This window comes from Vidua macroura, chromosome 4 (genome assembly GCF_024509145.1).
Source record: "Vidua macroura isolate BioBank_ID:100142 chromosome 4, ASM2450914v1, whole genome shotgun sequence".
Classification (NCBI taxonomy): Eukaryota; Metazoa; Chordata; class Aves; order Passeriformes; family Viduidae; genus Vidua; species Vidua macroura.
In genome coordinates, this window is record NC_071574.1 from 67,094,598 (window position 1) to 67,114,447 (window position 19,850).

At 37.8% G+C, this 19,850-nt stretch overlaps 1 protein-coding gene across 4 annotated transcripts in view; it reads left to right on the forward strand.

Moving 5' to 3' along the window:
• CTBP1 (C-terminal binding protein 1) overlaps positions 1 to 19,850 on the forward strand; it is a 234,096-nt gene that overhangs the window by 36,105 nt on the left and 178,141 nt on the right. For 3 of the 4 annotated variants that reach the window (XM_053975016.1, XM_053975019.1, XM_053975015.1), the window contains exon 2: positions 16,924 to 17,071. In XM_053975016.1, coding sequence (XP_053830991.1) covers positions 17,023 to 17,071 — 49 coding nt within the window. In that variant the 5' untranslated portion in view covers positions 16,924 to 17,022. Of the gene's footprint in view, positions 1 to 16,923; positions 17,072 to 19,850 lie in introns of those variants that run through there. The other variant, XM_053975023.1, reaches the window with a different exon arrangement.

A 19,850-nucleotide genomic window follows, 5' to 3' on the forward strand; every position in this document is an offset into this window, starting at 1 on the left:
GTTGAGTACTGAAGATTTACAGTTTTTTTTTTTTAATAAAATGTTTAAATATCAATAGCTCCTATTGCTCTTGAGATGTCAGAAAGATGCATTGAGTTCCATATTATGTATTTAATTTTGATGGAATGACAATCGAGAAGGAAAGTTCTTTGTAATTGAGAGTACCAACAATACTTCTTATAATTGGTTTTAGGCATGGCTTTTAGTGTATAATAAGGGTCAGATATTGATCTCAGTAAAATAAAACTTTCTATGGGGATCATTAAATCATTTATTCTGTGCTGGCATTGGCCTAAGTTACTACTTAACTTGTCATTGTTATAGCCAAAATTTCCTTTGAAATCATTTACTGCTCAATGGGATTTTTAGCTGTGCTAATTAATATGATTATTGGTTACTTCCTAGTAATTAAATATCTAGGATGGCTTTTGGGATCTCGTGCCTTTGTCCATTAATCTGTCATTTACTGTAATAATATCCAAGATGTCAGTATCAATTCAACCTTTATAGACTCACTATTATGAATTTATGGCATTGTTCTTTCAGTCCTTGGGATCTGCAGTAAAAAGTATCCCACCTTCTGTGATCAAAATTTGCTCACTTGATCCATAGGCAGCCATTTGTTCTCAGGATTAACAATGCTTTAATGATTATTAATTTTTTGTTAGTTTTTTTTTTTTCAGTGTTGTCAAATTTGCTACTTTTAATAAGCAGTAGAGAAATACGAATTAGAATGGGTCAAGTGATTCACTTTGGGAGCAGTGGCAGATGCTTTGCTGCTTTCTGAGCCTGTTGTGTTTGTGCTGTACACTTCTCCAGCTGTGCCCTCTGGGGCAAGCAGAGCCAGTTAGAAATGGCCATCTAACATGAAACAAAAAGCAAAGAAACAGCAATTTTATCCACTGCCAAGTCTGACCAATGTAACTTCCAGAACTGCATCCATAGCTTATGTTAAACATTAGATAATTGCTTCTACATGGATGAAACCAAAATGAAATGTGTCAAGAAGGATTTCTTTCAAAAGGATGCATTCTTTAAAGGTGATTGTTGTACTTACTGGCCATTTAAATAAAACACTTTCATAAGTGTAACTTATAAATGAAGTGAAATGCCTGTCAAGGCTTAGTTTAAAAGGTCTGAAGTTGCTATGTTTGCCTTACACAGAAGGCAAAGATATTGCTACTATTTAAAAGCAAATCAATGTTCCATGGTATTTCAGAGCAGTGTTTGGGTAGTTGTAAAGTAAAGAAATTATAAAAGTTAGATTTCTAAGCTTAATATTTCCTTTTCCTTCAAATACATCTTCTGGCTGTTAAATCTGTCATTGCATAGAAATACTTGAAAATTGGATACTCATGCAAAATTTCATTTCTTTCTGTTAAAGAAAAGTAATTTTATCTTACATTTAAATATGTATTGTGAAGGCTGATTACTGCCTAATTGTATTTTTTCAGGGAATGTACATCTAATGGAAAGGGAAAGTTTATTTAGTGGTATATAATTTTTGCTTTCTAACATATGGTAATATTCTCAGAGTTTATAAATACCCAACTGTGTAATTACCAGCCCTTATGTGCTCTTGCATATAGATTCCAAAGCACACGATAACAAACCGATGCTTCAGGAGGGAAAACTTTAGTTTCAAGCTCTTTGGGGAATTGCTCCTGGTGGTAACTGCTGGCAAGGGTCTCATCACCAATGTGAATGTGACTGGCTTAGAGGAAGTGATTTGGGGGAATGGATCTCCACACAGAGGACATGCCAGTGGAAAGCAAATATCAAGGAGAGAGGTTGTCATTGTTGCTGTGTGGCTATTACTTGCTATTTGGCTTTCCTCAGTTACAGGATAACTTTGATATAATTTAGCATGATCTTGAACTTAATGAGCACTATTGAATTTTATTTCTTTCAGGCATTTCACTTTTCTTCAGTTGATTCCAGTTCAAGAATCTGTTTGTGTGTAGCCCATTTAAGAAGTGGCATGGCACTCCTTCACCCCCTTGCTGGGACCATTCCCAAGGCAGGATGTGGGCGAGTGTGGCAGGGACATTTCTCTGGTTGCTAAAGCTGCCCTGAGCATCCTGGGGCAATTTGTGGTGGGCTAGAAACTTGGACAAGATAATGTTCTGTTTTCAGCTGCAAGAGGGAAGAGGAGATAGAGACATTCAGCAGTGACACACAGGCAGAGGCAGGTCCTGTGTGAAGGACAAGGACAAACTCAGCTTTGTGATGGAAATGATGAGTGAACTCCTGGCAAGCTCCAGTTTGTGGAGGAGGAGGAGGAGGAGGATTGACTCTGGATATTCCTTTGCAGAGCAAAAGTAACAGCCTCCTGTCACCCCTCCTGTGACTCGCTTTCCAAAGCCAGACTGTGGAAAGAAGAGGCTGAACATTTGCTATCTGAACATCTTAAACTATAAAATATATCCTCTCGTGAGCTGAAAGGGATAGGGTTGAGCATTTCTGCACCTGCATACTGCCAGTATTTACTAAAAGCAAGATCTGGGTCTTATTTAAACAACTGGGAGAGGAGGTGTTTTCCCAACCTGGAATTTTATTAGTCAGCCAGAATGGAAATTCTTGCACAAACAGAGAGCAAGCTTTTGAAAACCTTTAGCCATGCATTTTGTAAATTTCTTTTTTTGCCCGATGGGCATTTTATAGCAAAATAATAGTTCAAAATTCAGGTCCTTAATTAACAAGTAAAGAACTGACCCAATGCCAGCAGCAACTGAATCACTAGTATTTAAGGCCATCTGTTGAGAAATTGTCAGATATTCAGAATTTGACATTTTACTCCCTTTATGCAGATAATTTTCATCTGATCTTGACACAGAGAAGCTAACAATCTCAGATATGCAACACTCAGATAAAACAAAGGCACATGTTGTACTTTGGTCTATTTTAGGACTTGATTTTTCAGGGAACAATTTTTTATTTGCTTTTGATATAATTGCAAATATACTCATCTTGGAGTCTTGAACTTCTGATGTTATTTATTCAAGCAAAATACTTTTATGTTTTCAAATCTAATTATGTGTAGGGAGAGCTGTTATTCAAACATTCAAGAAAAGATTGCAGGGTCTTTATATTCTGGAGGCAGCCTTTGAACTACTTCTGAAGAAATAATATCAGCAACCAAAGCAAGATGAGTATTATTTGGGCCCTGGTTCTCATGTTTTTTCCCCCATATGCATATTCCATAGTTATTATGTTTTACCTGTATCAAAATTCATTTATGTACAGTAAATTGAAACATAAAAATTATGGTGTTTACAATGAGACCACTTAAGTTGTAGTTTGCATTCTTGGTTCTTTACAATGTGAAAATACTATGGTCATGTTGTAGACCACTGTTTGCTTTTTCTTTAAGTCTACTTGTTTTAAGAATTTTTTTGAAAGCAAAGACTTTTTTGTTGCCTATTTGCTTACTTTTAGAGTCAGAGCGTCTCAAACAGGATTTTTTTGGCATTGCTGCAGTTCTAACCATACTCCAGATATAGTTTAGTAAAGTTGCTGCAACCTCTCTTCAGCTCGTGGAGGAAAATATTTTGTTTCTTAGCAAAATAAGCATCTCCTAGTATTTCTTTTATAAAGAACACCACGACTGTCTCTTCTGAAGTTTGTTTTGAATTTGCTGGTTACAAAAGTGGATTTTTTAGTTTTGTCTCCTTTGTTTTGTGAAGACAGGACAATATCACCTGGCTATTCAGGGTCTAATACTAAGCTGTGAAACAGTTCCAAGTACTTTGGTGGAGGTGCTAATGCAAGGAAAGGATAAGAGGCAATTGGTCCTGAGTCCCTTCCATACAGGCTCCCATATTCAAAAGGAGAGCCCAAGTTTCTCTCAGTTCTTATGTAACAGAAGGGATAATCCAGGCAGTCTGCGGGGCTTAGGAGCTTTCCTGTCCTCACAGTGTAGCTGACACCTATGAAGGATCAAGGAGGAATAAGCATGCAGAGTTCAGGAGTCATCTTGAGTAGGAGGTCAGGAAGCTTTAGTGCAAAGAAGATAGGACAGCAGAGCAGGAATTGCGATGCTCCAAAAGTAGGGAAAATAATGAAATACTAAGGTTTCCCAGCTACAAAACAGATTCCAAGAGTAGCAAATTTATACAGTGATTCCTGCAGATCTTCTGATGAGTGCCCTTTGAGTGGTATCTTTGAAGTAGTTGGCCAGTGGAGGAGTTATGAACAACTTGGACTACTGATAATTAAAAGTAGCACAGTGAGGTTTGCTTGGAAGATTTCTGTTTTTCCTCCTGGGTGCAAGACTGCAAAACTCTGTTTTTCTCCAGGTTCTCTGATTCTAGCCAAATATAATTCATTTGACATTACTGGAAGAGCTCATAATGTACCAGAAATCAATGGGATGTTGATCTACTTTATGTAAATTTTTATCCAGACCTTTTTAAAAGTCAACACTGTAGCAGTGTGCCTTGGAGAGCAGCACAGGCCACTGCTGAGGGTCTCACTGATGGGTGGTGAGTGGATGTCTCTTCTCCTTCTTGGTGACAGTGTGACATTCTCATAGGCAAGAAATGCCATTCTTTTCTCAGACAGGAGATCAATACAGTCAAATGGTTCAAGGGTTTCTTAAAGAAGCATATTCAGTATATACTGACGCAGTCTGACACCACCACATCTCCCCTAGGAAGGAATAATTCCTCATTTATAGTCATCTGCCTGATAAGGGGTTAAGAGGTTTGAGGATGTGAAGTGGTGGCTTGGGTGCTGCACATAATGTGCAATGCTACTTCTCTTGTCTCACACCTCCAGCTTTCTCCCAAAATTAAGGAAAACAATTCCTGAGGCATGCAAACTACTTTGTCCATGTCTAACTTCCAGTCTTTTTACAAATTTTTTGAAGTTTTGAGTAAGATCTTGAAAGAATATTATATTCACAGCTTTGGCCTTATTTTCAAGATGTTATGAACTTACAACAGTTTAAAACTTCTTGATGAAAACTGCGCTCTTCAGTAACAGAAGCATTCTAGATAATCAAGAATAACTAACTTCAAGTTAATATGGGTTGGAAATTTTACTTCCTAGTGTAGCGTAGGACTGAAATGAATTTCCATTAAAGACTGTTATGGTCTTATCACTTCCCAGACCAGCTGCCAAGTGCATTTGCTTGATCTTTCTTCTGTAACAGATACAAACCCAGCATATATGTTCAAATAAGGAAACTAAAAATAATCAAGCTGCACACAGAGTTCTCTTCCCAGACATGAGAGAGAGTATAAACTGTGGTAATTTATAGTTTTATCAGTTACATCTCAGAAAGATATTGAGATGCTGTGATGAATGTACCCTTCTGGAACAAAACAAAAGTTTCATGCATTTGAACTGACACTGCCAGGTTATTGGTATATGTCATGTAGGGATCTTGCATTCTGACATGAGCCTGGAGAAGCTTCCCAAGATTTCTCACACCTGCCTAATGACTTCAGTGCCTGTTTGTCCCACTCTACAAACTTCAGAAGTGCTTCACCAAGTAGTTTTGCATTGAAGTGGGTCTCAAAAACTGAGCAAGCTGCTGCTCTGTGATGTTTGAGAGCTCTTAAAGGTAACTTTTGATGAAGAACACAGGTCCCAGGTTTTTAAAGTCCTTTCTCTAGAGAGTGACATCTTGGCACTATGTGAACAGATGAGAGGAAAATCTAGTTCAAAAACTGTATCTGAAAGCAAATTTTGCAGGCCTTCAGCTAAGAAGCCTGCAGGGACTTTAATTCTCTCCTCTGCCTTCCTACTGAATAAAAGAATGAGTGGATGAGCTTAAATGATGAGTACAGACAAAACAAAATCAGTTTGGAAAAGGAGTAGTATTGGTTACAATATATTATATCATACCAAACAGTTGTCAGCCAGTTTCAGCTGCATGAGACTATCTAATTGTACTTTTAATTCTTTGTTTCCCCACATTCAATTGTGTTAAAGGATTCAATATCCTGGCCACTAACATTAATCTTCTACATAAGCAATGCCTGTAATTGCAACGAAGATTGTGTATAGAATTTAGCAAGGTGTGAAAGTGCACTGTATTACTGTGACTGAGATGGGAGTGTAGTTGGCTGGAAATTTCTTAATGAAATGTCATGTCAGGAGATGGAGATTGACACCAAAGTGTGGGGGAAAGAATTGCTAATTAAACAATTTCTCTGGTGAAGTATGGAAGTTGATTGTGGGAAGATGGTCAGTGATGCCTTCGAGGCTGGATAGCTGTTTCCAGGAGTCCAAGGGTGAGGGAGCCACAGTGAGAAATAAACTGGTAATTTAACTTCTAGGTATTTTTGTAGAATTCAGTAGTATCTTCTGTTTTGACAAACAGATATTCTAATAGTTGGGGTTTTTATAGCAACAATTTATAGCGCTTGCAGACTGTTTTGGATCTATAAGATGCAACATCTTGATGTGGTTGTGCATCCAGGGATGCTCCATCATCGGAAGTGTTGGATGAGGCTTAGAGTGACCCCGTGTATTCCAATGTGTCCCTGACCATCATGGAGAGGCACGGGGTTGGACTAAATGGTCTTTAAATGTCCCTTCCAAAGCAAACTATTCTGTGGCTGATGGGAGTGTGGGTAAAGGTGCCAAGCTTGACAAAGATGGCTTAAATTAAACTGTAAAGGCTGTAAATGGAACTTGTCACTTGTTTGTCTCTTGCCTTCTATTGTCTTTTTTTTCTTAGCAAGGAGGGAAGACATTTTTTCAATGTCTAGTGGTACACTGGAAAAATAATTTTTTAATGTAGTTATACCTGCTCATAAAGAAACGTAGGTCTTTTGACTCCACAAACCTCCAGAGGAATTATTACCAGATATCAGTAGAATTACATTTCATAAATAGCAGAGATATGTAGAAATGCTATTGCTAAATGTTATCAATGACCAGGTATAAATGGCATAATTTATAATGTTTTAAATATTGATTTATGGAAAATGCAGTGCAAATCCATTTCATCTTTACCATTTTGGTATGTATGTTTAGGTGATAGAAATTGTCTTTTCATTAAAGTGAGAGAAAGAAATGGGCCAGCATTTGTAATGTATTTTAAAAAAACCAAAAAAGAAACCAAAACACATGTAATTTATATATGGCAATGTACAATTAAAAAAAATATATATTTTTAATTCAGGTACTAGTAAAAAATTTACTTTTACCCAGGCACCTGAGCAAGCAATAGATAAATACCCAGACCAAGTATCTTTTATTCTGATTGGAATTAATTGCTATAGTCTGAAGAGTAGGAGCTATAGTAGCAAAGCTTTATCCTTGGTATTTTCTTTTTTCAACCAGAACATAACTGGAAACAGTCTTTGGAAGTCGAATCATGCAAAATGATCAGTTTTTTCCTTCTTGTTTTTTTCTTTCTTCTTCTAGTAACTGAGCAAAAATTATATATGTAGTAGTTAATGGGTGAACAGTTAAACTTGCTTTCTTAAAATCTTTAATGAGTATTCTAATTAACACAAAATATTCCAAAATTAATTTATACTAACTTAAGGCTTAGAGATTCCTTAAGTGGATGATGTCAGGTGTATCCAGTCTAGTGCTGCAGCACTGTACATCTTGACATCTTGAAAAGATGTGATGTTAGCTTTCCATAGGGAAAAAAAAATTATATTCTAAGGTTTGTGGTGTTGTGATAATGATCCTGCTGTGGTGCTAGGTTGCTGCCACAGGACAGTAATATGGGCAAACAAAAAATGTGACCAACAATTGTATTCGCCTTATCTGTAGAAAGTTATTTCACTGAAATATTTTCTAGCTATAAAAGTAATATTGAAGAAATTATGCACAATCATAACATTTAAATATTACTCAGTTTACTTTTTGAGCAGAAAGTAAAGTATTCAATCTCAAAAATGTTTTCCCAGTACTTGATGTTCTTTCTTACAACAGCAAGGATGCACACATCCATAGAATCATCAAATGCTTTGGGTTGAGATGGAGCTTAAAGATCACCCAGTCCCAGCCCTGGCCATGGGCGGGGACACCTCCCACTACCCCAGGTTGCTCCAAGCCCCATCCAGCCTGGCCTTGGACACTTCCAGGGATGGGGCAGCCACAGCTTCTCTGGGCAACTTATTCCAGTGTCTCACAGTAAAGAATTTCTTCCCTATATCCAATCTAACCCTGCCCTCTGTTAGTTTGAAGTCATTCCCCCTTGTCCTGTCATTCCATGGCCTTGTCAAAAGTCCCTCTCCAGCTCTCTTGTAGCCCCTTTAGGTACTGAATGGTGCTCCAAGGTCTCCCTGGAACCTTTTCTGCAGGCAGGAGACCCCCAGCTGTCTCAGCCTGTCCCCAGAGCAGAGGGGCTCCAAGCCTCCCAACAGCTGAGAGGCTTCCTTTGGACTCGTGTATCCAACGTGAGGCTTTTGGTGTAGAGAAAAAACCACCAGGCCCACAGTTCTTTGTCTAAACTTAATTAGCCATAACTAAATTTCTAACCTAAATGGCTTTAGACGTGGTTTCGTATTTACTTTCAGAATAGAGCTTTGTTTTTTCCCCACTCTTTCTTTTCCACTGCACAAGCATATATTTTTTTAACCAGGAGTTTTAAGCTGTAAAGCACAGGTTTCTGAACATCCATGGGCTACTTTTAATAGTAAATCTGTGACAGATGAACCAGTTTCACATGTGGAGTAGGCACACAGTCCATGTGCCTGGCATTTTGATATGGGTTTGTGTCTTTCTTGGAGACAAAAAAAAAAGGGTCAATAAATCAATAAAAAGTTAAAAGTAGTCCTTTCTCCTTGCTGGTTTGAATCCTTTCTAGCATAGAGATTCATGAAGTTCACCAGTAATTGTTTTCTTTCCTAGAGAATTCATTTACCAAGGCATTAGCCTTTTTATTGCCATAAACGCTGACTAATACTTTGCATCCTGCTGTGCTTTCTCAGGTGCATTAAAATATTAAATATATATTATTCATTTGAGTTTCTGATTCAAATTCTGATAATCTTCTGTTTTGAATTAGAGGCAGTTCAGTTTCACTGATGTTGTCTCTCAAAGTCCCTGAGATTGTGTTTCATGCATTTACACAGTTGCTGTCTCTTCTATGCAAATCTCCAAAAAGGAGGAAGGCTTCCAGCTCTTCTGCCTGTTCAGAAAAAGAAACCTGAATGGAGATTGATCTTCTTTCAGTGTAATTTTCTTTCTTTTCAGACTTTGAAAAATGCAGAAGTGATTAACACTGATCTAACAACTGACTTATTTGACATTTCTGGATGGTTTTTATTTGGAAGTTCCAAAGTACTTTGTAAAGCAGTAGTTGTGACAAGGCACTGGGCTGTGGATCTGTGTTGCTTTACAAACCAAAGCAGCTGTGGGTGAAGTGAAGGATGAACCCACCAGGTTCAATTCCTCAGATCAGGAGAGTAAGAGGCAAAGCCAGGAATTCAACATGGGAGTGAATCAGGTTCATGATATTAGACCACATGAGTTTCTTCATTTTCCTTCCTTTAAATCTGTTTATGACTAAGACTAAGGATTGTTACAGTGCTGGTCTTCCTGAAGAAGCTTGTTCTGAATATCTGAAATGGAAGTTTTTAGAGATATTGTTTGATGAGAATCATAGCTGCAATATTGCTCAGTGATTGTTTTCTGACACTAAATAAATCAGTTCAATGTTAGTTAGAAATGTACATGTCTTAGGTCGCTAGCCTTTAATAATTTTTCAATAGCTTGAGTTCTTCAAGCTATTAGAAGTTTTATTCATGACCTAGAAATCTGAGCAGAGATGCTTCCCATCTGTCTGTAGTCATACACATCTGCAGTAATTCATTTTCAGCAGTGATTAATTTTTGGCTTGTGGACAGATGTATAATTGAGAGAGAATCCTGCTAAGGGGGAAAAAAAAAGCTCTGGGAAAAAACCCTTATGGTGAAGACAAATACTTCATACAAAACTTGTAATGACAGAATTCCTACCACAGCCTCTTCTACTGTTTTCACCATATTCCCTGTCAAAAAAGCCATTTTATAGTCCCGTGCCATAAAAATAAGGTGCCATCAAATTATTACACTAAATTTTGGAAGGCATTTTATTTGGTGCTAAAGTAATTAAAAAGAAAAAATAGTCCTAAAGAGAATTCACAGTTTTAAAAAATAGTGGACAATATGTCAACAGCCCATAAACCTTGGTTTTAATTGTGTGTTGACAAAGAGACTTCTTGGCCTTATTTTGAATATTTTTATCAACAGGAAAAAACACCCTCAATCATAAATAGAGGAAAATGTGCTGATGATACTGAAGTTCCCTTCCAACCTGGATGATTCTGTGAAACTGTATTCAAATTTTGGGTCATAAATGCAGAAGGGGAGACTGTTGGCAGTAATCCTGGGGCAGAGAACCCCATCCTAAAAAGAACTGGCTTTGCACTGGTGATGAAAAAACTGCTGGAGCAAGTGCCAAGTCTTTTTAATCTCAGATGTGGTCCTTGAATGTATTCAAGGACTGTGTAAGAGAGTGGTAAAAATTCTTCTGCTTTGGATATTGATGTAACTGCTCCTGCAGTTACAAGGCTTTGTCTTCCAGCACTCACTAACCAGTATTTTAGTGACTTGCTCTTGAATTTAAGGATGCACAGGTTTGACACAACTTAGGATCAGAAATATGACTTCCTAGGAGAGTATCAAGGAGCTTGGTCTCTTCTGCAAGTAGACCAAGGGATGGCTTGGTGATACCTAAGAGGTGCCTTTGCAAAGAACATGAGGGAGTTCTTCCATCTGCCAGGCAAAGCTGCAAGAAAGATCTAATCACTGGAAATTTAAACCAAACTGACAAGCAAAACCAGCCAGTAATAAAGGGCACCTACTGCTGGAAGAGCTTTCCATGTGCTAGAGTGCAGTCTGTGGCACTGGCAGTTTTTAAATTACGATGACTTTCAGATGTCTCTTAGGCTTTATATTGGAGAGATGGTCAGTTTGATCATTTCAGCAGTACCTTTTGAGTCTGTGTTAGTACTAACTTGTTAATAGTACTAATAAGTAATAACTTGAGTTTTATTTTGCACTTAGGATGTTTTTTGTGCATCCCTGTGAGCCTCACTCTTCTGCATTTTGTAGTTTATCTCAGCATTTCCTAAGAATGTAAGGGGTGCCCATGTGTCAGAAGGGGCTACAGCCCCATCTCTCCATGTTCTGGCTCCAGAAGTGGCCACTGGTTTGTGCTTGAAGGAAGGATGCTATTTGTTCTGCTCTTGCTCTTTTAATGCAGCACCTCATTTCTTGGCAAATGCTGGATGCTGAACTAAACAGACATTTGGTCAGTGGAACACAGTGCAGTCATTGCTGACTGTGAGAACAAAGCATGTGCTGACATTTTCCCTGCCTTTGGCATTTACCAGCTTATGGATTTCTGACCTGGGTTGGTGTTGTGGCTGTTATTATCAGTGGCCACTGATGTGTTTTCCATAAACTTGTCTTATCCCTTTTAATCAGCACTTAAGGTTTTGGCATCCACAATACCTGTGACACCAGATGTTACAATTTAATTACATACTCCATGACAAAGCTTCCTGTTGTTTTTAATATTCTGGCTTGCTCTTTCACTGTGTGCTCCCCAGACACTGAGTTGAGACATGGAGTGTATTTTATATGCCTTTGTTGTATTCTACTCACTCATACTGTCTTCAGGCTGGGGGAGCTTTTCAGCAAGCTATTTCATGCTTTGGACCATGCTTACTGCCTCTTCAGGCACTTTTTCTAGTCCTCCATCTTCTTGAGACAGAATCACCTTAGATTTAGGTAATGTCATTAGAATGTTTGGGGTTTTAGTCCTTTTCTGAGTAGCTAATATGTGTTTTGGTGTCTAATTCGGTAATGGCTTCATTTTTGTGATTAATTTATTGATCTTGAAGCTCCCTGTACAGTTTCTCTTAGACTGTACTGACATCTAATGGTAAGGCAAAGTGGCTTAGCCATACTTAATGGCAAGATGAATTGTCTGACAGGCAAATATAATTATATATTTCCTTCCTAATTCAGTATTAGGTTTCGTAAGACAAGATGGAATAACTTCAATTTTTGCACAAAAAGGCTGACATATACTTTTTCTTCTGGCAATTAATCTCTTTCTGTTCTGCTCAATATGCCATACTTATTTTTAAGTGTAACTTAAATCTTTGCAGGAATATTTTTGAGCACAGTGATAGTAATGTGATGGTTTCATTCTGCAGAAGTTTTCAGTGTAAGTCACAGGATCTTCAGCAAGGGATGTAAGAACAAAAGTTGTACTGCAGAACTTCCAAAGAGGATGTTCCAGTGTTGTTGTAGCAGTCCCTGCTGCATTTTGAAGAAATACCCAAAGAAAAGTCTTTGTCCTCTTTTACTCATCCTCCAATCTGATGTTCCTCCATATCTTTAATTGGAAAGTTTTCAAACACCAATGGATAATGTACTGTTAAATAATACTTTCATAATTGGAATATAGAAGAAGAAAAAGTTCAGCTATTTCTCTTTGTTATAGTCTATGATTAGGTGTAGTACAGTGTATAATTTTGAGATGTAAGCATTACCTAACTTTCATTATGAAACCAGTCCTCTGATCCAAAATGTCTGTTTTATACAGAACTGATACTGCTGCTACTGACATTAGAAGGGTTCAGCTACAAATTGTAGAGCTTTTTAAAGTAGAGTGTTTCTTTCTTACATCATAAATTTTATTTTTCCTTTTCACAGAATTAGAGCCCATTTCTTGCCATAGCCTCAGAAAGTTGACTGCTTTACTGTGTAAATACATCTTTAAGTTAATGTTCAAATAAAAGAAAATTCTTTTAGCTTTTGGATGTAATTTTACTTTTGTCTCTTGATCAGCACAATTAGATCCTCTTGTTTTTTGCCAAACACAAAATACTTTGTTTTGTACTACAGAAAGATTTTGAAATTTAGATATTTCCATTTCTTAGTAATGACGTTGAGGTATGGTTGACTTGAATATAAAGATTTTTTTATAGTGAGGGTGATGAGACACTGGAACAATTACTAGAGAAGTGTGGAGACTTCCTTATTGGAAGTGTTCAAGGCTGTGTTGGGTGGAGTTTGAGCAACCTGGTCTGGTGGAAGTTGTCTCTGCCCATGGCAGGAGGGTTGAACTAAATGATCTGTTTACTAATTGAAACAGTTACTGCAAACCAAAATGTATAATTATTTAGGAAAATTAAAGTATTTCTAACATAAGGAAAACATAAGTATTTCTGACATAAAGAAATATTTACTTGTTGTTTCCAGGGCTGTGCAGAATGGCCACCTCAAGGCTTGTGAGGTGTGATGGAAAATAGAGATGTTGTCAGTTTGGGTGGGAAGGAAGGAGAAGTAAAGCGTTGGTCTGGCTTGCCTTGGAAATTTATCTAATTTTTGATCATCAAAACTGATAGCACTGGAATTTGGAAAGTAAACTTACAGTGTTTCTTTTGATAGCCTCACTTTATACTTTTTGATAGTTGTTAGTAGAAAGAAAAAAATATTTGAATAATTCACTATGGTTTCAGACAAAGGAGTGTAAGCTAGAATGGCTGAATTAAGTGAAGGTTGAGATTCCCAAGGGTAACACAGATCTTCATGGCCTTATCCTCTAATGACCTGTCACTCTGTTCAGTGAATTTAAATTCTGTTTTGGATTTCTTATGCTTCATCTTGTGATTTGGGGTGGCCTACAAATCTATGCCTGCAACTGACAGTGGGGCAAAGGTGGAAATCAGCCTTCTGCAGTTTGTATCCTGTGGGTGAAAGTCTGTGCTCAGGAGAGTTTAGAGTGAGGTAATTCATCTGTTTTTCTGTTCAGATCGAGTTGAAACTGGCCCCTGCCAACCTCCCCCCTTAGACTGATGCAAAGGAAATGGTCCAAAGCTGCAGGCTGCAACATTTTGGGTTTGAGGGGAGTCCTTCCCTGATCTTGTGGAATTTGTCACAACCCACACATACACAGGGTGTGTATAATAAGCTTACTGTTCTGCTCTCTTAAAAAAAATTAATTTCTTAGTTTGTTTCCTTTTTATCCTTTTTCCCTGGAGAAATCATGGTTTTTGAATGGGCCTTCCTTCAAATCTTTTCACTCACAGCTAATGTTTATCCCCCATTCATTACCAGTATTATCTGTTTTGAAAATTGAATTCAAAGTTGACTTGCATGTTTATCATTTCTGTTTTAGCCTGTAGGATTTGTCCTCTTTGCTGGAAATATGTTGGAGAATCACTTTTCCTTTTATCTTTAACTCTCAGAGTAAAGCTCTCCCTTTCTTAAGAAAGAGCTGAATGCTCTAGCAATACCCCAAGACATATTCCCTTTAAAAATATACTGGAATCATCTGCTTAACTGAAGGAAAAACTCTAAGATTGTTTGAAACACTGTATATTTTGATCTAAAATGTGTACTGCTCAAAAGGGTTCTGTTGTAGATACTACTTGACATATATGATAAGCACTATATGTTCTTAAATCACTTGGATTCTCTCTTAATCTTAAAACATTGAACTACAGAAGTCTGGTCCTAAATGCTATTTGGTATTTGGTGTTCAGGTTTTTAGATCATCAGGCACTGTGTGTGTATTTTTAGTGAATTTCTCAAATACAATTATTCATGTTGTGGTCTAGCAATTGCAGTAACTAACACTTCCACAATTACAAGGCTTTTGTTTTGCTGGGAAGCGCTTCTCATATCATCATCTGCTCTTTCTGTTGGAACATGATGTGTAATAAAACTGTATGAGGGTTCAACTTAGAATGGTGTTAACATGTTAATTTATTTTTTGCTCAATTTTTTTTTAAACTTATGACAACTTAGTATCACTGAAATAATGTTAAAACAATGCTTGAAAGCAAATAATTACTTGATTTATATGGCACACTTTGAAGCTACTGTAGACAGAAAACATCTGGTGACACTTTCAGTGGTAGGTCAATAATTACAGATGGTCTGTTCTTCACAGCTGTCATCCAGCTTTGTATGCAGAGTGACTACAGTGGAAAAATCTTTTGCTGAATGAATAAACAACACAGCACAAGGAGGCCAGCAGGCCTGTATGTTTCCACAAGATGGGAAATTAAATAAGCTATACAAATTTAAACTAAGATTAGTGTTTAAAATGTTCATTATATTCTGGTTTGGTTTTTGTGCTTTAGATTGTTCTATGTGGTAATTGAAGGAAGTAGACTATAAAACAGAAATGATAAGCAAATAAATTAAAGACTAGTTTAAGGCTGATTCTGTGCACAGGTTTGGGGTGTTGGCTTAAGCCAAGGCTGGCAGTTATACAGTTCTATACTTACATAGTTGACTTAAAAGATTATAAAACCCATGTTAAATTTGATGTAATGCTTGTGTAGTCTTATAACAGAACCACATTCAATATTAAAGAACATTGTATTTTGGAAGAATACCAATGTTGAGAAATGTAAAAGTGAATTTCTAAAATGGTAACAGTCTTTGTTTCTTAAAAAGTAGAAAAAATGGGATTCTGCATTCCTCATCATTATTTTCCCTTTCATGGTGGGATGTTATATTCAACTGGAATCTATGCAAAACAGCAGAAGAATCTTGAATTTGAGGATAAAGAGATGTGGAGGGGAAATGAAGAGGACGGTGAGGCGAATGAAAAGTTAAAAGCATGATGAATGTTGCACATTAACTCCATTTTAAATAAATAAAAAAAAAAACAACCAAAAAAAAAAACCCCAAAAACCACAAAGAAGGAACTTTATTAAATAAAGTCCAAATGCACTGAGCAGGGCAGTACTGGTAAGGATACTTAGTTTAAATGCAAATGTGCAGTTCTTGGTACTCAAAATATTTTTCTTTTTAATTTCACTCGCAGTTCATGAATCTTGATGATATGTTAATGAAATGTGCCTATGTTTGGTTTTAGTGCAGTTCAGCCTCTAGAAAGAAACAAGCAGATTTCTAGGTTCAGTCACTTGTAAGGCCATTTAATCCTATCCACTGATGTTGAAAGCTGCTGGGCAGGAATAAAAAGAAACAGGGAGGTGGAGTATTTGGCTCATTTTAGTGTGCATAGTGTTTGTACTACAGTGTGCTCTGTGTTTGTTTCTCAAAGTCTACTCATATACTGAAAGGTGAATAAAAGTGGTGCTCTGATTATGCTTTTTAGAGCATCTGTATCCATAGTTTTACCACATCCACTTGCTCACGTGCATTTTATATTTTACTGCTATGATTAGGTTCTCACTGAAGGATTTTTGCCTCCTTTCTCCCCATCCCCCCTTCCCACTTCTCAGTGGTTTGGCTTAAAATGCAGCCTGCTTGTTGCAATGCCCTTATGCTGCCTTGCCCAGCTCCACGGAATCTGAAAAGTCCCTGCCTGTATCTGGTGCCAAAGAGCTTTGCCTAGTCATGCATAAACCTGCTCCAAATGCCACTTGGTTGATAGAGATGTTGGCATTCTCTGTTGTCACCAGAATGTGTTTCCGTGTCTCTGCCCCTTGACTTGGTTTCCTTCAACTTCCAAGCTGAAACTCTGGATTACATTATCATCAAGAGCCTGAAAGTTAAGAGTGAAAGAAGTATTTTCTCTCACTGTGAGCTTTGTGATGCAAAGTTTTGGCTTTCCAGTTTCACCTCAGGTGAACGTGTTTCTGTCAATTTACAGGATTATGGACCTATGCCTGCCCAAGGTGCCTGAATTAGTTTGTGGTTTGTTCAGTGGAAGGGCAGAAGGGTATTTGAAGTGAAAAGGCAGAGAACAGCAGCTGTCTTGGAACATTTCCATACTGGTTGGTCTGAATTGTGCCCTGTGCTTTGTATCCCTGTGCTTAGAAGACAGTTTGTTGTGACATAAATACCAGTTTACCTAATATGATTTAAGAACTTAGTGGCGTTTTTTAAATTCTTTCGATTACATTCAGATCATCTGGACGAAGGTACCAAAAATGATCTATTTAAAAGTTTATCTTTCTGTTCACAGCTTATAAAAGACTGAGCATTTCTGCCTGGTGGCTGGCGTGAGAAGAGCATCACCAAGCTGTGTGGGGACGTTCTTTGAGCTTCCACTTTTGTGTCTCTAATGGACAAACACAAAGTGAAGCGGCAACGTCTGGATCGCATATTTGAAGGTTGGAAATTTCAATTTCTAATGTTAACTGTGTTAGATTTGTAGAATACTGATATTTTCTCTTGGTCATTCCATGAATTTTTAATTGAGTTGTAGTTCCTGTTGAGATAATATTGAATGTGCACAAATGCTGTTTTTTGGGTGGAAATGGATCTAGACAAATAAAAGAAACTAGTCTGTGACCTATTCTACAGTTGAGTTGGCTTTTATCTTAGCATTTTACAACATTCTACCCAAACACCATAAAAGATTGTAGGTTTATGTACAACAACATTTGCAAAAGGGCAAAATGACCACATAGTGCTCTCAGGAGTCTTTCTCTACAGGCTTGCTTCATGTAGATTGATTTAACAGCTTGTATCTGATCCTTGAAAGAAAGTAAAAAGTGAGATGAAAACAAAACAGAAATTGCAGGAGAGCCCCAAATGTGAAATGAGTATTAATAAAAATAGTGTGAATTTTAGTGAAAGGAGTTGTAATCATTTCGGTCTGTCATTTTACCTCAGGTCACAAATGGCAAATTGCACATTCCTGCTATTCTCTCCAAAAGGACTTTTAGAGCTGGTATGAAAGCAGGTCAAGGGATAAGTTGTACTGTTTTTAAGAATGGTCTGGACTAAATGAATTTTTATATTAAAATGTTAGTTTCTCACTAAAAGGCAAGGGAATAGTTAATTTCTTTTTGACACAATGGGAGACAGTGTACAGACTGGTGGGCACATGGTCTCTGCATCATGTCTAATGATATGAACTGGCGATGAAACCTTTGCCTCCTCCACATGTTGTTCTTGAGACCCTTTCCCAGCAGTTGTGTTGTGTCAGGAGTCCCTGGCAGTGGATTTTTACCCCTTTCTTTGTGCCAATGTGAATGTGACTCTACCATGAGCTACATTGAGAAGCTGACTCGTAGTAAAACCTTTTGTTGGCATATTTTCCGTTTAGGAAAATTCCTCAGTCCGGGTCACTGTTCAGCTGGCAGAGCAGATGCATGGAAGGGGAAGTTGGAAAAGCTCAGTGAGGTTGCTGTGACTGTTTAGCCTAACATAGCCAGAGAAAGGGACATTTCATCCATATATCAAAGGGTGCAGCTCCACATTTGGTTTGGGTGATTAATCTCCTTGTCAGTCTTCCAAAACTGGCCAAGCCCACCCATGGTTGCCAGGTCCAGACTGTTACTGTGTCCCACCTAGACTGCTTGGCCAAGTGGCCAGTTGAACCTGCTCACTGGAGACTGATCCCTGCTCAGAGAAATGGGGAACTGACTGCAGAGGATGGTGAAACTGGGAAGGCTGCCCCACTTTCTGTGCATCTCTGCAGTTGGATCAGCTAGAACTGACCTAGGAGTGTGCATGCTCCTCTTCTCTGCTCCAGTCTCAGTTCCCCATCCTGGAGTTTCTGTATCCAGCTCTTCAATAAAAAATTGAGAATAGTAACTTTTTTTTTTTTTTTTGGCCTGTGTTAGTCAGCTGAATCGGCAGGGTGTGAAGAAGAATGACAAACCTGTCCCTTTTGATGGCAGCCAGCAGTTAGGGCAGCTCAGCCCACTCAGTGCAATCTCAACATTGCCAGGGACAGAGGTGACAGACCAGCAGCCACTGGGACTGAAATAGCAGTGGCTTCCCCCAGGCTTCATGCTCACATCCAGTGGTGCTGTTTTGTCTGGCTTGTTTTTCCCTGCCCTGCACAATTCACTGCATCCATCCTGGTAAAGTCTACTTGGCCATGCAGCAGAGGGAACTGATCCACTAGAAAAGTGATGTAGGAAAAAAAGGGTTTTTTTGGCCACCTCTCTGCTTCCTTAATCCCATTTACCAAATAGCCAGGTTGGGAAAATAGAGTGGGAAGGCCAGGCAGAAAATGATCAGAACGAGAGGGGGTAAAACAACAAGTATAGAAACATGCTTGACATTTTATAGCTGTGGGAACCCAGTTTGGCTCCTAAGTGTTAGAAATGTGTTCTGCTCTTGTGTGTCTGTATGTTCAAATGTTCTTTGAGGCTTGTAAATGCATTTCCCTGTCTGATGATTTCAAAGAGTGTAAAAAAGGGTAAAAACTAGGGGGGTTGGTTTGTTTTATAATGGCTCTTTTTCTACATATGGTCTTGTTCAGGTTTAAAAATTAATTATGCACAATTGTTCTCTGATATATATGTCTTTCATAACATAACCTAAATGTTTTATATTTTAGAAATACGTGTGATGTTTTACAAAGCTCAGGGAATGTAATGAGGTGTAGAGCTATTAAAGGTGGTTTATTTTCTTGGTCAGCTTTTCTGTTCATCAGTTTGTGCATTGCTTTCTTCTCTGGAACTTTCCCTTAGAAGAGAATATTTTAAAGATGCACTTTATTTCTACTGCAAGTTCACTTAAAAATAGGCTGCAATAACTTGCTAACTACTACCAACTACGTATTTTTTCAAGTATTCTTGAACATAACATAGCTTAATGTAGCTGAGTAAGTGATTTTGTCTCTGAGGTATCTATGATTCCCTTTGATGACTTCTTCAATGTGAATATTTGCTTTTAATCCCAAAGCTGTTTGCAGTCATTTTTATTTGTGCACATTTTAATGTTCTGCCACTGAAGGCTGTCCCTTGGAAAAGCCAGGTATTAAATTCTGGTTTCTAACTTCCACCAGTAACTGTGAATTATGCTTAGGCATACGGACATGATTCGAGGCACCCTGAGATGCTAATATTAAACTCACTTCACAATTTGTAAAATAACATTTAGGATTCTTCCCTTGGAGAGAAATGGTACCACGACATGTGAAAGATTAAT